At 39.2% G+C, this 16,026-nt stretch overlaps 1 protein-coding gene across 2 annotated transcripts in view; it reads right to left on the reverse strand.

Annotated features, from left to right (window-relative positions):
* Positions 1-16,026, reverse strand: part of ehbp1l1a (EH domain binding protein 1-like 1a) — a 47,687-nt gene that overhangs the window by 10,397 nt on the left and 21,264 nt on the right. Inside the window, exons 1-5 of one of the 2 annotated variants that reach the window (XM_073836374.1) lie at positions 6,343-8,323; positions 5,268-5,316; positions 4,642-4,842; positions 3,936-4,415; positions 284-3,223 (exon numbers count right to left, since the gene is read on the reverse strand). In XM_073836374.1, coding sequence (XP_073692475.1) covers positions 284-3,223; positions 3,936-4,415; positions 4,642-4,842; positions 5,268-5,316; positions 6,343-8,203 — 5,531 coding nt within the window. In that variant the 5' untranslated portion in view covers positions 8,204-8,323. Of the gene's footprint in view, positions 1-283; positions 3,224-3,935; positions 4,416-4,641; positions 4,843-5,267; positions 5,317-6,342; positions 8,324-13,474; positions 13,635-14,047; positions 14,108-16,026 lie in introns of those variants that run through there. The other variant, XM_073836375.1, reaches the window with a different exon arrangement.

A 16,026-nucleotide genomic window follows, 5' to 3' on the forward strand; every position in this document is an offset into this window, starting at 1 on the left:
AACAAAATTAAACACCAAAGTCTTCATGTTTATCATACAATCATTTATTTTTATTTACATTTTGCACATTTTTCATAAAGACAAACAGTGTAACCTAAACCTTAACCTTTAATGACCAAATTAACCATAAACTTCTGTTGTTTTTGAAAGCCCAAAATCAAAAGAGCAACATTATTGGTTGAAAGACAGTTAGAGCACCTCTAGTGACCAATTACTGAACTCATAAAAATAAAAATTGGCATGTGTCTACAAATATGACAACAGTTTATCCTACGAAACTTACCTAGACACATCTAAGATAACACCTGTGTCATCTACAGTGTCCGTGCTCAAATCAACCTCAGCATCTTCAGAATGTACAGCATCCTTTTCTTCCTCAACACTGTAATCTTTTTTAATTTGTTGGTCTGTCTCCTCTTTGTTCTCACAATGTCCACCAAGTGGAGTACCAGTCTTGGGTTTTTCACTAACTGTCACATCAACCACTATCTGCTCAACAGGTTCTAAACCAGACTCCTCCAGGCCTTTTCTGTTTAGCTCTACTTCATTGGCACTTGACGTTGAATCCTCAAGGCTCTCTACACCTGATTCTACCCTCACCTGCTTGTCCATTTCAACAGAGCATTGTTTGTTTTCTTCTGGGACTGCAGAGTTAGAATCTTGAGGTAAGCTTGGAAAGTTCTCAACTGAGAACTTGTCACTGAGTTTCTCTGAGTGGGGAATTGGGACAGGCATGCTTGTGTCACTTGGTCCTTCCTCAAGGACTCCAACATTAAGTAAATCTACAGGAGGTGGTGAACAACTCGAGGGAACAGTGAGATCATCTGGAAATGAGCCATTTAGACTTTTCTTCACAGGTGGCACTGGGACTGGCAGACTTGAATCTTGAAGGTCTTCTGTTTGGGAAGCAATGTTATCTGAACCTTCTTGAGATGGAAGGGGGGATGAAGGGTCTGGAAAATCATCTGTAAAAGAACCACTGAGACATTTTTTTGAACGTGGCACTGGGACAGGAAGACTTGAATCTTGATGGTCTTCTGTTTTGGGAGTAATGATATCTGAACCAGTTTGAGATGGAGGGGTTAGAAGATCATTTGGAAAAAAACCACTGAGGCGTTTCTTCACACGTGGGACTGGGACTGGTAGACTTGAATCCTGATGGTCTTCTGTTTGGGAAGCAATGTTATCCGAACCTGCTTGAGATAAAGGGACTGGAAGTTCATCTGGAAAAGAACCACTGAGACGTTTTTTTGAACGTGGCACTGGGACTGGTAGACTTGAATCTTGAGGGTCTTCTGTTTGGGATGAAATGTTATCCAAACCTGCTTGGGATGGAGGAATGGATGAAGGCATTGGAAGATCATCTGGAAATGAGCCACTTAGACGTTTCTTTACACGTGGCACTGGGACTGGCAGATTCGAATCTGGATGGTCTTCTGTTTGGGAAGCAATGTTATCTGAACCTGCTTGAGAAGGAAGAATGGATGAAGGGGTGGGAAGATCATCTGTAAAAGAACCACTGAGACGTTTCTTTATACGTGGGATTGGGACTGGTAGACTTGAATCTTGAGGGTCTTCTGTTTGGGAAGCAATGTTATCCAAACCTGCTTGGGATGGAGGGATGGATGAAGGCCTTGGAAGATCATCTGGAAATGAGCCACTTAGACGTTTCTTTACACGTGGCACTGGGAATGGCAGGTTTGAATCTGGATGGTCTTCTGTTTGGGAAGCAATGTTATCTGAACCTGCTTGAGATGGAAGAGTAGATGAAGGGGTGGGAAGATCATCTGTAAAAGTACCACTGAGACGTTTCTTTACACGTGGGATTGGGACTGGTAGACTTGAATCTTGATGCTCTTCTGTTTGGAGAACAATGTTGTATGAAGCTGCTGGAGATGGAAGGGTGGATGAAAGGGCTGGAAGATCATGATGGTCTTCAGTTTGGAGAACAATGTTGTTTGAATCTGGCTGAGATGCAACAGTGGATGATGGAGCTAAAAGATCATCTGGAAAGGAACCACTGAGACGTTTCTTTGCACGTGGCACTGGGACTGGCAGACTTGAATCTTGATGGTCTTCTGTTTGGAGATTAATGTTGTATGAATCTGCTTGAGATGGAAGGGAGGATGAAGGGGCTGGAAGATCATCCAGAAATGAGCCACTTAGACATTTCTTTACACGTGGCACTGGGACTGGCAGACTTGAATTTTGATGGTCTTCTGTTTGGGAAGCAATGTCATCCGAACCCACTTGGGATGGTGTAGATGGAGGAACTGGAAGCTCATCTGTATAAGAACCACTGAGATGTTTTTTTGAACGTGGCACTGGGATTGGCAGACTTGAATCTTGATGGTCTTCCGGTTGAAGAGCAATGCTATCTGGATCTGCTTCAGATAGAGGGGTGGATGAAGCTGAAGAAACATCATCTGTAAAAGAGCCACTGAGACGTTTCTTCACACGTGGCATTGGGACTGGAAAATCAGTGCATTTGATTCGCATTTTCACCACAGGAACATTCAAATCCAGCTGTACCTGATCTTTCACGTTTAATTCATCACCAGCTTGAGTCTTTCTTGTGTCGTCAGACTGAGACATATTGGTGATGATATCAGACAATGTGCTCTTTTCTTCAAACTCTCCACTGGTTTCATCAACATTGCCGGTTTGAGCTTTACTCTTCCGCCTCTGAGGAGCATGTAATTGCATGACTGTGTCTTTTGGAGGCACTAGGGAAACATTTTCTCCGCTGTTAATATGATATGATGCTGTAATTTCTTTGAATAAGGGCTTCTCTTTGGGTTCTGGTGAACAAATCTCAATTTGGGATAATTTTACCACATTTTCAGGAAAAGAAACACTTGTCAATGGAAGAGGGACATCCGTCAAGTGATCTTCCATATCTGAAGTGAGTGCTGTACCTGGCTGTACATTATGTGATGTACTCTGAGAATAATAATCAGTTTGTTTTATGACACAGATGTTGTCACTCTGAGCAGTCAGCTCAGCTGGATTGGAAACTGGTGTTGATAATAGAAATGTCTCTTGAAGAATGTCTTGCTTTTTAGTCCTTCTAGGTGGTACAGGTTCATTTGAACCTGAAACACTCTGTTCTGTGACAGTCTTTGGGTCATGAGATGGTAAGGACATAGATGGTTTCTCTTCATCCAACAACTCGTCCTTAGTCCGTTGGATGAAAAGAGAGACTTCTTGGACTAAATGATGCCTTAAGAACAAAAATACAGTATCACTACATTTATTTTCTGTTGAGATAATGAATGCACTGACTGTCCCACGACACACTTATAAACCACAGTCAAACAGTCTTTATTAGCAAGCAACTGTACCACTGCATAAAACGCTGTATTCCAAAAATTGCACATACCTTTGCAACATGCAAATTAAAGTCACAAAAACTGCGGATTTGGTAATAAAAGCACAGAAGATCTCAGTTAACAATCTTAACTAAACAAACAAATGTCTTTCAAGGTGAAGTGTGTAATTTTTTTGTTTTAAAACCATTTATTTTTCAAGTTTCAGTTGCAGATGCAACAGAAATAGCAGAACAATAAAAACAGTGTCATTTTCAAAATAGTCTTAGTCTACTTAAACGTTTCAACTCATGGCTTAACCAATGGCATGGTTTGGGGACAGGACAACCCCTCTGGCCAAACAATTTGTACACAATCAATATTTCTGCAATTCCATTTGGTGCCACTAGGGGCACTGAAATTACACACTGCACCTTATGGTAAAAGGCAAAATTAGACACAAGGACATAAATATTTAGAGAAAATTTTTTTTTAAAGCCATTTCAGTGCAAAATGTGTGCAATTGTGAGTTGGAAAACGCTAAAAGACAACAAAAAGAATTTAGCCGTGCTGCCATTTGCAGGACTTGCAGGTTGGGTTTGAATGCAACACTTGTGAAGAACTCACCCCTCCTCTGGAAACATTGTGGCTGACAACTCATCCTTCAACATTTTACTTTCTTTCACAATCTCATTAACAGCTTCTATCTGAACGGACGTTGTACATTCCTGTATCAATGAGCCAACATCTGTTTTGTCCTCCTCTTTGGTCATCTCATGAAGGTCAGCCTCGGTCAAAGGGGGCCATTTTCTCATTAGGCAAAATTCTTCATCTTCAACAAACCAGCTTTCAGTCTCTTTTGATGACAGTGATGTTTCTGAACAACCACCAACCAAACGCCACATGTAGGGTTCAGCAGCATCAAACACCTGAGACTCTGCTCCCTGTACGAGGGCCTCCAATGCATGATCACATCCAGTGGCCATGCCAGTGCCACTGTCCTCGGGATCCACGGAGGATGAAAGACTGTCTAGAGGGTCTAAAGTGTCCGTGTCTGTAACTGATCCAGAGCTAGACGGCTGCAATATAGCTGCAACTGTCTCATAACTAAAAGAAAGCAACACTTGGGATGTAAAAAGTAAAAAACTTCAGAGCAATAAACAGAAAATTAACTACTTTAACAAAAGAACACATTTTCTTGATATCTCAGGATATTTATATGAATCAAAACTATAAAACAAAACACTGACCTATACAGATTTCAAGTGTTTTTGAAATAAAATCCAAGCAAACACGCTCAATCATTTCACCCATTTATGCTATTTGATCTTACCCTCTGTGAAAGACATCAACTATAGTCCTAACAAGACCAGAAGATTCTTCTTTTTCATTGGAAGTATCATCTGCCTCCAAAACTTCCCATCCTAACGCTATAGCAGTCTCTCCAAGTTCTGCGGTCTCATGAGTTTTACTATCAGCCTGTTCCCCGACATGTTGCTCTTCCAGAAAAAACTTCTCCTCATGGTTTTCAATACTGATAAGGAATAGTTCGCTAGTTAAAAGGGAAGTCCATATGGTCTGTGATGCGATTCACATGCACCATGCGTATCTCTCATGTACATGCACCAAAAGTGTTTTAGGTAACATAGTGAGATGATGTAACAATGTTAGTGAAGAAAAAGTCAATTCATACAAATCATGTTGAGCCAAGTTTTATTAGATCATTTTGAATGACACACTGGGTGATGTCTTTACATGAACATGCTTGCATAAAGCTCCCATTAAGCTTCAACTATGTCTAAATAATATATATTATATGTAAAGTAACTAATGTAAACAAAAGTGGCCCCGATTAATGTACAAACAACTCAAACGAAGTCAAATCAATAAACTGGACATGCAACAAAAGAACGCCTATACAAAAAGCATGCTACCACATGCTACAAACAAGTAACTTACTCTTCAGCCAAGGACACCAACTGAAAACTTCCTATTTCTTTGGGATTATCTTTTTTTAAAAAGAAAGAAAAAAGAAAAAGTCTGTACATTTCTGAGAATACAAGCAGTTGAGGTCAAATGTTTACATACACTTTGCGGAATGCAAAATGTTAATTATTTTGACAAAATAAGAGGAAACATACAAGAGAAAATAATAGCTGAATTTATTAAAAATAATGCTGTTCAAAGGTTTACATACACTTAATTATTAATACTGTGTTGTGTCCTGAATGATCCACAGCTGTTTTTTCTGTTTTGTGATAGTTGTTCATGAGTCCCTCGTTCATCCTGAACAGATAAATTTCCTGCTGTTCTTCAGAAAAATCTTTCAGGTCCCAAATTTTTTTTGTTTTTTTAGCATTTTTGTGTATTTGAACCCTTTCCAACAATGACTGATTTTGAGATCCATCTTTTCACACTGAGAACAACTGAGGGACTCATGAGCAACTATTACAGAAGGTTCAAACGCTCACCTATTCTGTTCAAAAGTTTACACCACTGGCTCTTAATGCATAATTTTTCTTTCTGGAGCATCAGTGAGTGTTTAAACCTTCTGTAATAATTGCATATGAGTCCCTCAGTTGTTCTCAGTGTGAAAAGATGTATCTCAAAATCATACAGTCATTGTTGAAAAGGGCTCAAGTACACAAAAATGTAGAACAACCAAAGAATTTGTGGAACCTGAAGGATTTTTCTGAAGAACAGTGGCAAGTTTAAGCATTTGGGACAAACAAGGGACTATCACTAAACAAAAATAACAGCTGTGGATCATTCAGGTAACAACACAGTATTAAGAATCAAGTGTATGCAAACTTTTGAACAAAGTCATTTTCATCAATTAAACTATTATTTTCTCTTGTGGACTACATGTAAACATCTTTTATGTGAAATATCTTATTCAGGTTAGTACTAAATAAAAAAATAACAAGCATTTTGTATGATCCTTCTTATTTTGGTAAAATAATTAATTTTGCATATTTTGACCTCAACTGTATTGCTCAATGTTCAAGCCACACTCTAAAAATGGGTCTCTTACCAGGCCCTGTTGTATCCAGCATTTGATTTTGTTCTGATTCTATGTATTGGGTAAATCTGGCTTCAAGTTCAGTGTGTTCTTCAGTTGGACTTGATGGAGAAACTGCATATGTAGAAACATCTGGGAAATCAGGAAGCCTTGCTTCAGCTGGAGAGCATGGCACTTTAGTGACCCCTTCATCGGCTGCAGACAATGGAGCTTCTGGAGAAGCTGGAGGGACAGTCATCACTGTACACTCTTCTTTTTTAAGTCTTTCTGAGCATGGAAAACCATAATTTCTGGCCTTCTCAGGGCAGGTAGGGGCAAGCAAGTACATTGCTTTTGAATATTCTTCATTGTTCTTTGTATGACCTAAAGATAAATCCAGTCTCTCTTTAAGAGGTTTAACCCAAATGGGCTTCTGAGTGGACCATATGCTTTCTTGAGACTCTTCTATGGGCACAGATTTTACTGTAGGAACACCTACAGTTAAAGAAACCATCGGGCAAGAATGCAAAAGGCTGACTATGTCTGGTTCTTTACTGAGATAGAAACCTTCCACTTTAATCTGAGGTAGAGAGGGGAAACCAGGTATGCAAGCTTCTCTCGGGCAGGTGGGTACTAGTGCAAACATCCTGTGCAAAATATTTTTGTCTATTTCTTCATACGGAGTTGTGAAATTAAACTGGACAAACAGTTCTGATCTTGTTCTAAGCGGCCTCTCCAACAGGGATGTTTCATCTGCAAACCACGTCCCTGCGTTTATTCCCTCACTTGATGAGAATCCCATGATTCTTGATGTTTTTGGAACACACTGATAAAGAGCAACCATATTAGGAGGATGTTTAGCTTTGCGCTTAGGTGCATATGGGAATCCTGGTATTCTTGCCTCTGATGGACAGGTTGGAGCCAATGCAAACACTAATTCAGATAATTCGTCTTCTCTGTCAACAAGAACAACAGGTTGCTTTTCAAAAGATACTTTGCACAATGTTTTCTTATCAACAGACCAATCTAAATGCTCTCTTTTTGAAGAGAATCCAATAATATTAGACTTCTCCGGGCAAGTGGGAAGCATGCGTAGCATTATAGGTTCGGGCACAACTGAAAAACCTGGAACACAGACCACTGTTGGACACGTAGGTGCCAAAGCAAACATTCTATGAGTGTTTTCTTTGCTTATCTTGTCTGTTTCCAAAACAACAAGGGGTTTCTTTAATGGATTTGACCACAAAATGACTGTACTCAAAGGCCAACTGGACATCTTAGGGGTATGGATGCTGGGACAACCAGCTATATTTGAATTCTTTGGGCAAGAGGGACAAAAGTTTTGCATGTTCGGCTCCATCTGTGATTTACGATGTGGTTTAGATGGAAAGCCTGGAATACATGATGCTTTTGGGCATGTTGGTGCCAAAGCTATAATCTGTGAGTCTATTTCATCTTTAATGGGGTCAAAAATACTAGTCTGTCTATCTTTGAATAAACTGCAAAAGATTACTGTTTGATCACTAATGTGCTCCATGTCTTCATAGGCCCCTAAAGAAGGACATCCAGGGATTCTAGAAAGCACCGGACAGGATGGAAGGAGCTCCAACATATTTGGCTCTACTTGGGTGTCAGGTATAAAATCTGGCATTTGTGCAGCGTTCTCAGATACAAAGGTTAATATCTCGTTTGCAGGCTTGGAATCATCCCTCAGTTCTGACTCAGCAATTGCAGACTTTTGAAGAATTAATTCCTCACACGATTGAATAAGTATGTTTTCACTCTTTGGTGCAGATGTGAAATCAGGAAGAAGTTTTGAAGTTGGAACTATGGCCTCCATCATTACAGGGGTCTTTGAATATCCAACTTGGGTTTCAAGGATACAATCTGGCATTTGTGGAGCATTCTCAGATACAAAGGTTAATATCTCGTTTGCAGGCTTGGCATCATCTCTCAGTTCTGACTCATCAATTGTAGACTCTTGAAGACTTAATACTTCACATGATTGAATAAATATTTCTTCGCTCTTTGGTGCAGATGTGAAATCAGGAATAAGTTTTGAAGATGGAACTGTGGCCTCTCTCACTACAGGGGTCTTTGAATACTCAGCTGGACTTTCGATGACTAAAACTGGCTTTGCTTTAGGACGTTCTTCCAGTAATGATGTTTCCATGCTCAGCCAGTCCTCATGATATTTTTGCTCTGGAACGGAGGTCTGTAAACAAGTGTCAACAACAATGGATGTTTCTGGAAAAGACATACACCACGCTGTGGGTCTCTTAGCAGATGGAAGGCCAGGAATTCTTGATTCGTTTGGACATGTGCATGTCAGGGACACCATATTTGCCTCATAGGGGGATTTTTCCAAGTTTGGCATTATCAGTGGCAATCTTGTAGATTCACATGGCTCATTCCAAATGACACTTAAATCAGTAGGCCAGTTGATGATGTCTGTTTTGCATACGGTAGACAGCGCTGTTGATGGACATCCGAAAACTCTTGAGAATAGTGGGCATGATGGAAGAAGGTCTACCATGTTTGGGATACACTCTTGTTGCAGTCCTATAGGCTGATTTTCTGTTAAAGGGATCAGACCATTGAGATCTTCTGTAGTCTCTTCTTCTTTCCTAAAACCATCAGCAAACTCTTTTGGTTTGTCTTGTGATGCCCACAATACACCTTGATCCACTTCTTCGTTTTCAAACAGAGAAATATCTCTGTAATTCTCAGAAGGTGGAATCGAAGCACTTATGCTTTGACATCTGAGAAAAATAAGTATAAAATCAGATGTCAGATGACAATTCAAGATGATTTGACTGCATGCATCATGCCGTTTAATGGCAGCCATTTAACTGATTCTATATACTTGATGCAGGCCTAAGAGAAATGCACACAAGTTTGGAACAACATAAAGGTGAGTTTCATTTTGGGTTGAACTATGACTTTAAAAAAACAGAGGATTTAAATGTCATATGCAGGCGAAAAAAAATCTGATGCAGTTGCAGCAAGGCAAAGCAATGAACTAATATGTTTCCTTGCAAAACTCACCTTTCCTGAACAGTCAGTAATAGTGGCATGTCTGGTATGGAGTGCCACATTCTGCAATGCATTTTCCTAAAAACAATTGTTAAAGTACTTCATGCACTAGCCACTGACTGCAGGATGTGCAAATCAAATTTTCTTTTGAGTTAAAAAAAACACTTGGGCAATTCTGAACTTACCCCCTCTCCAGAATTCCCTTTTGTCCTTCCTCACATCTTGCCCTAAAGTTCACATTCTCCTTGGTCTTCTCTAATGCAAAACTATTGTCAGAATTGTTTGCACTGGATGTGTATATCTCAGTGTCTATCTCAAGCACAGTTGAAGTGTCTTGTTTATGGCCATCATCTTCTGGTGATACTTGGCTATTATTTGCATTATAAAGCATATGTGAAGTTTCTGAATGTGTGGATGGAAAGCCAGGGACACGGGATTGCTTTGCACAGGATGGCATCATCATAGCCATGTCTGCTATGTGAAAATTCAGATATGTTTGATTCAACTTCATTAAGGAAGAACACACCAAATCGGACTCATCATTTGAGGTCTTCTTATACAGTTGTTTAGCATCCAGAGGCCATGCACTTGAACCTATTACTTCATTTCCCAAGAAAATAGATGGCATACCCAATAGCTTTGTAAAAAGTGGACAAGATGGCACAAGGGAGACCATATCTGGTGCTTTCCCCTCAGTTTTCTTTCTCGGAGCAGATGGGAAGCCAGGTAATTTAGCATTAATTGCACAAGTTGGGCGCAAAGCTACCATATCCCTAATAAAGGCTTTATCCTTTATTTCTCTGTACTGAGGTGGAACAGCTTGTATAGACTGATACTTTCTGGTTAATTGTTTAACCCATAGTGGCATTTTATTTACAGGCCACTGTAAGTTCACTTCAGATATTGTGTTCGATAGCATCCCAGGTATATTTGATGCTGTTGGGCAGGAATGGAAAAGATAAACCACTGATGTGGGCTTCTGTGCAGATGGAAAACCAGGAACACCTGCTTTCACTGGACAACTTGGCAAAATAGCATACATGCCTTTAAAACGCTCTTCGTCCTGATACACAATGTCTAAATTGTCAGGTGTGTACATTGGCGGACACCTCATACAAAAAGCTTTCTCCTTAAAAAGCCAATTGTTTACCAAAGCCTTATCAGCTTCGCTTTGGACTAAAGAAGGAAAGCCTGGTGTTTTAGCTGTCTGTGGGCATGTTGATAGAGTACCAGACGTTATTTGTGTTTCAGGGATGAGCCACGGCGCAGAAGGAAATCCAGGTGTTCTTGCTTTTCTTGGGCATGAAGGTATCAATGACAACATATTGTTTTCTGTAACTTCATACAAAGCTGGACATGGACAGATTAAATGACATGGCTGAGATGCTAGCGTCTTCATCCATAATGGTTTAATGTCCTCTGGCCATTCCTTAAGTGAGTCTGATGTGCTTTGTATAGCTGATATTCCAATGACACAACAGGTTGTTGGACATAGAGGTAGGAGTTTTGTCATACAGAATTCAATGTCTTGTTTTCGTTTTGGTGCAGATGGGAAACCAGGAGTCCTTGCTTTTCTTGGGCAGGATGATACTAAGTTCACCATCTCTGTTATCTGGTCATCTTTCAGTGTGTTTACAACTTGAGGCAAACTGGACAGGTTCCTTTGTGCTATTATCAAAGATGATTGATTGTTGGATGGCCACTGTTGAAAGATATTGTGATCGTCAAATTCTTTTGCAGATGGAAATCCAGCAATGCAGGAAACTTTTGGACAACATGGTGAAATCTTCACCACACTTGGCTCAACTGGTTTTGGAGCAGAGGGAAATCCTGAAGTCTTGGGTGCTGCTGAGCAAGATGACCTCAATGCAACCATCTTTCTTGCAGATTCAAAATCTATCTTTGTTGAGGGCATTGGCAAAATCTGTGGCTTGTTTTTTCTAAAATAAAATACTAACTTTTCGTCAGGCCATATTTCATCTGTGCAAATGATTGGGCATCTTGAAGGTAAACCTGGAACTACAGAGACGTCTGGACATAATGGAAGGAGATTGACCATACAGAACGGCAAAGATGGGAATCCTGAGATGCTGGAAGTTTTTGGACAAGTTAACTTTAAGGATGCCATGTTTTCTACTCTGCTTTGGTTATACAATGAGCAATCCATATCTTCAATAAGTTTTGCTGGTTTCTCCTTTCGAATGTACATTTTCAGTATCTTCACAGATTCATCCCAAGGCCACTTAGTGTCTTGAAATCTTATAGATGGCATCCCAGGTGCAACAGCAGTTTTTGGACAGGTTGGAAGAAGATATACCATGCTAGGAACAGATGGAGAACTGTCAACATTGGGCTCTTCTCCTTCGCTGACTTCCTGGTTCAACCTAGGTAGTTGGTCTACAAACAAGTCTCCTATTTGATTCTCAGCTAATATGGATGGTGACCAAGGAGAATGGGACTCTTTTGGGCAAGAAGGCAGCAAAGCGGCCATGCTTTTGGTGCTGAGGGACAGGGACAGAGATCAGAGGGAGGATGTCAACTGGGATTTATGAATAATAATAAGCAAATGGACCGCGATACATACAGTATATGCATTTTATATTAATATAGCATTACAAGCTTCAAATATAACACCATAACTATATGCTACCAAATTTCACGTGCACCATTCCACACTTACCCTTCATCATTGTGATCTGACTGGGACATTTCTGTATTTGAGAACAGCTGTGGCACAGATTCTGGGCTGGCCTCTTGTGCTTGTATTTCTGCTGGTTGAACGCTACTTTGAAAGGGCTCTCTTTTGTCTTTATGAGGAATCGTCTCATCTTCTGTCTGCTCATGTGCAGCTGAGTGTAAAACGGCCAGCTCAGCGGAGCTCTGTAAATTCTCTGATTGATTGATCTGGACCTCAGTTAATGGGGTGACGAATGTAGGGGCCACAGCGGGTTCTGCGACAGTTTCGAGGGCTGCGTGGGTAGGTGCTTTATCTGTATCAGACAGCTCTGATTTTCGCAGCTCAAAATATGTGACATCAGTCACAGAAGGTGACTTTTGGTCACTGGGCAGCAGAGAGGTCATACTCTCTGGTCTAGGAAAAAAAGTTCTGGGATTAGACCAAGAACGAACAACTAAATTATCCACCCTTTTCTTCCCGTAAGAATGGGCGAGACCATTTATAAATTTTATCGGTCTGGCTTCCGGTCTCATTCGTGTCCATCTATTTTTACTTGTACAAAACAGCTCATTTAGCTTGTTCTGCTTGATATTGCAAATTGGTATGCCTTACCATATTATTTTAATGTATTATGTTAATTATGAACACACTGGTTTGTAGTGCAAACTGTTTTACCGTTTACTGCACGTTGTTATTCTTCATGTTATTTCCCTATAGCGGCTAATGAACAGCAAGTCTCACCCAAAGGCTTACTTCTGCGTTAAAGAATAAGGTGGATATGGCCTTGAAACAATGTAAATGACATTTCTTTGAAATGAATAAAGTGTTAATGAAACACCATGCTGAAATGCAAAATAATTTTAAACAAAGTCTAAACAATTGTTTTATGTTCCTGGCATTTGCATGAACATAAATGCTCATTTATTTTTTTATTCATTCATTACAATGTGCCAACGTGCGATTTAACATGCAAAGTAATACGAAAATGGCAATTACGTGACTTCAACTCTGAATTTAAACCAAAGAAACCCAATAGCCTCATAATGTCAGTAACCATTTCTAAATTCAAAACTCTTTTTGCCTGTTACCTTTTGATTTTTGAAGAGCAGGGTTTAAGTGTTCAGTTATCTTCAACATTTTATGATAAACACACCAAACAATATTCAGATTGATTCCACGTAATACAATACAATTCAATACAACACAATAAAAACCCATCAGGCTGTTAGTGTTTCATCCAAAACTCAAAAATAAATAAATAAATGAAAGAGCCAATAGTTTTGTGTTCACATCAAAGTCACCCATAGTAGTAAATACAACACTCATATGTTAAAACCAGACGTTGAAACCAAAGTGTCAGTGCTTTGCAACCAACTCTTTTTCACCCCAATCAATGCACAATTATTGACATTAACCAATCAGCAACACTCAGTTTTTCAACATATCACTCACCCTTTTGCAGGCCGCACAACCTCAAGTCCAAAAACAGGCCGTTGCTTGTCCATACTGCTGTTTGGTTTTTGGTTGGCTATACTGATGACTCCGGCTTTGCGAGGGTGAGGTTCATGGTTTTGATGAACGTCTGTGTGTTTAGCGTCTTCATCCTCATCAGCTGTAGAAATATACCCAGAGATCACATTAGAATTACTAATATGTCAAAGTAAGCATTCAGATGTATTTACAATGAATGGCTGGCTGTTAAAGGGTTAGTTCATTCAAAAATGAAAATTCTGTCAATAATTACTCACCATCATGTCGTTCCAAACGTCTTCAACAAAAAACACAAATTAAGATTTTTGAAATTGAGAAATCTTACTACCTTTCTGGGCCTTGAATGTGGAAGGACACTTGATGTCTATGGAGGGTCAGAAAGCTTTTGTATTTCATAAAAAAAATCTTAATTTGTGTTCTGAAGATGAACAAAGGTCTTACAAGTTTGGAACAGCATGAGGGTGAGTAATGTCAGAATTTTAACTTTTGGGTGAACCAATGCTCTAAAGTGTAAAGTGTATAGTGAATGCTCACCAGAAGACATGGTATTGGGACATTCCTCCTCTGCTAATACACTTAACTGTCTGTGTTTCTCTGAAATAAAAAATATATAATATGTCACATTATATAATGTGATAATGTGATATAGCATAATATATCTATAACAAAATATTAAGCACAAATGCAGCATTTCAGCATTCTATTGAGGCATTATTAAAAATCTTTTCAATCTGTTAGTTAACACATAACACAATATGAAATTGAGGAAGCTCAAGCCTCATACGTGTTTGTTAAGGTACAGATTTGCTTGTAAGATCAGTATTTCATAAAATTCATGCAATTCATACAAGCTACATGTACCTAACTAGTAAAATAAATCAATACAATCTTACCAACCTCAATCGTTTAAACAGTAGTATATATTATATTAACAGTTTGTTTTTACCAAGTAGTTTCATTCATGTGTCCTCCAGGGGGCATAACATCATATAGTAAAAGATTCACTCAACTTACTGTTGTTGATAATCTCCAATTCTGTTCTATTTTACAAAAGCTTGTCTTGTTGAAACTTAAATGTGTTTATGGAAAAAGTAACAATTCAAAACACTATAATAAAACTTAAATATTCTTTAAAGTCTTAGTTCACTCCAGAAATGAATGTTTTTTGAGGAAAACATTCCAGGATTTTTTTTCCACACAGTGGACTTCAATGGGGAATAAGTGGGTTTAAGGTCCAAACTGCAGTTTCAATGCAGCTTCAAAGGGCTCTACACGATCCCAGCTGAGGAATAAGGATCTTATCTAGCCAAACGATCGGCTGTTTTCTTAAAAAAAAAGAAAAAGAAAAAAAAGATATATTTTTTTAACCACAAACGCTTGTCTTGCACTAGCTTGATCATGTTGGAAAGGTCACACATGATGTAGGTGGACGTACCGACACAATGTTTAGAAACTAAACGTGCGAAAAAAGTCAAGCACCATTTACAAATAAAAAGTAAAACATTGATGCCGGACGATTTTGATGTTTGATGTTAATAGTTTTTTGCTCTACCCTACCCTTTTTGAACCAAAGTACACAGACTAAGAACTAAATATCCGTTACCTTTCCATCATGATTACGTAATGTGTGCATTACACACGTGCATTGCAGAGCTAGTGCTTTTTTAATTTTTTAGAAAATTACCAATTGTGCCACTAGATAAGACCCTTATTCCTCGGCTAGAATCGTTTAGAGCCTTTTGAAGCTGCACTGAAACTGCAACTTGGACCTTCAACCCATTGGCCAATATTGAAGTCCACTAAATGGAGAAAAATCCAGAAATGTTTTCCTCAAAAGGAAAATTATCAGGAAATTTTAATTCAGGAGTGAACTAAACCTTTAACGTAATGCTGTCCTAAGACAGTGTTTTAAAAAAAGTGAGTCAGTGTAACAGTTTTATAGTTATGATGGATAAATTCAATCCACTGGGAAGAATGGAATGTTTGGCCTTCCGACACTCTACTGTTATGCAAGAAATGTTGAAGTATAATCTAAAACAGATCTCGCTAGCTCAAGACATGCTTTAAATCCATTCTCTGTTATCCACTCAACATACAACACATATTTACAGCAATGACAGTACAAACACAGAGAATGAGAAGGAACCACAGATAAAGGTTCAGGCCAGCATATGTACCTGTGAGTGAGTCAGTGGAAAGGACTGAAACAGAGGCAATAACAGGGGCTACAGTGGACGTTTGAGCATAAATGTGGGTGGAAGGGGGAAAAGGAAGAATGAAAGGAGAGGAAGACAAAGGAGAGGTAGGTGCATTTACAGGAAGAGAGGCTATCGGCCTGCGCACATTAGGTCTAACCACTGTGGGGACAACCTGATGTCTCCATTCGGACGTCTGGACCTCTAGGAGAGGCTCTGAGGTTGACATTGACCAGATGAGAAAGAAAGATGACAGAAAAATGACAGATGATTACAAAAGAAGAATGAAGGATGAGATGAGTGCAGAGAGGAAACAGT

This window comes from Garra rufa, chromosome 3, assembly GCF_049309525.1.
Source record: "Garra rufa chromosome 3, GarRuf1.0, whole genome shotgun sequence".
NCBI classification, from domain to species: domain Eukaryota; kingdom Metazoa; phylum Chordata; class Actinopteri; order Cypriniformes; family Cyprinidae; genus Garra; species Garra rufa.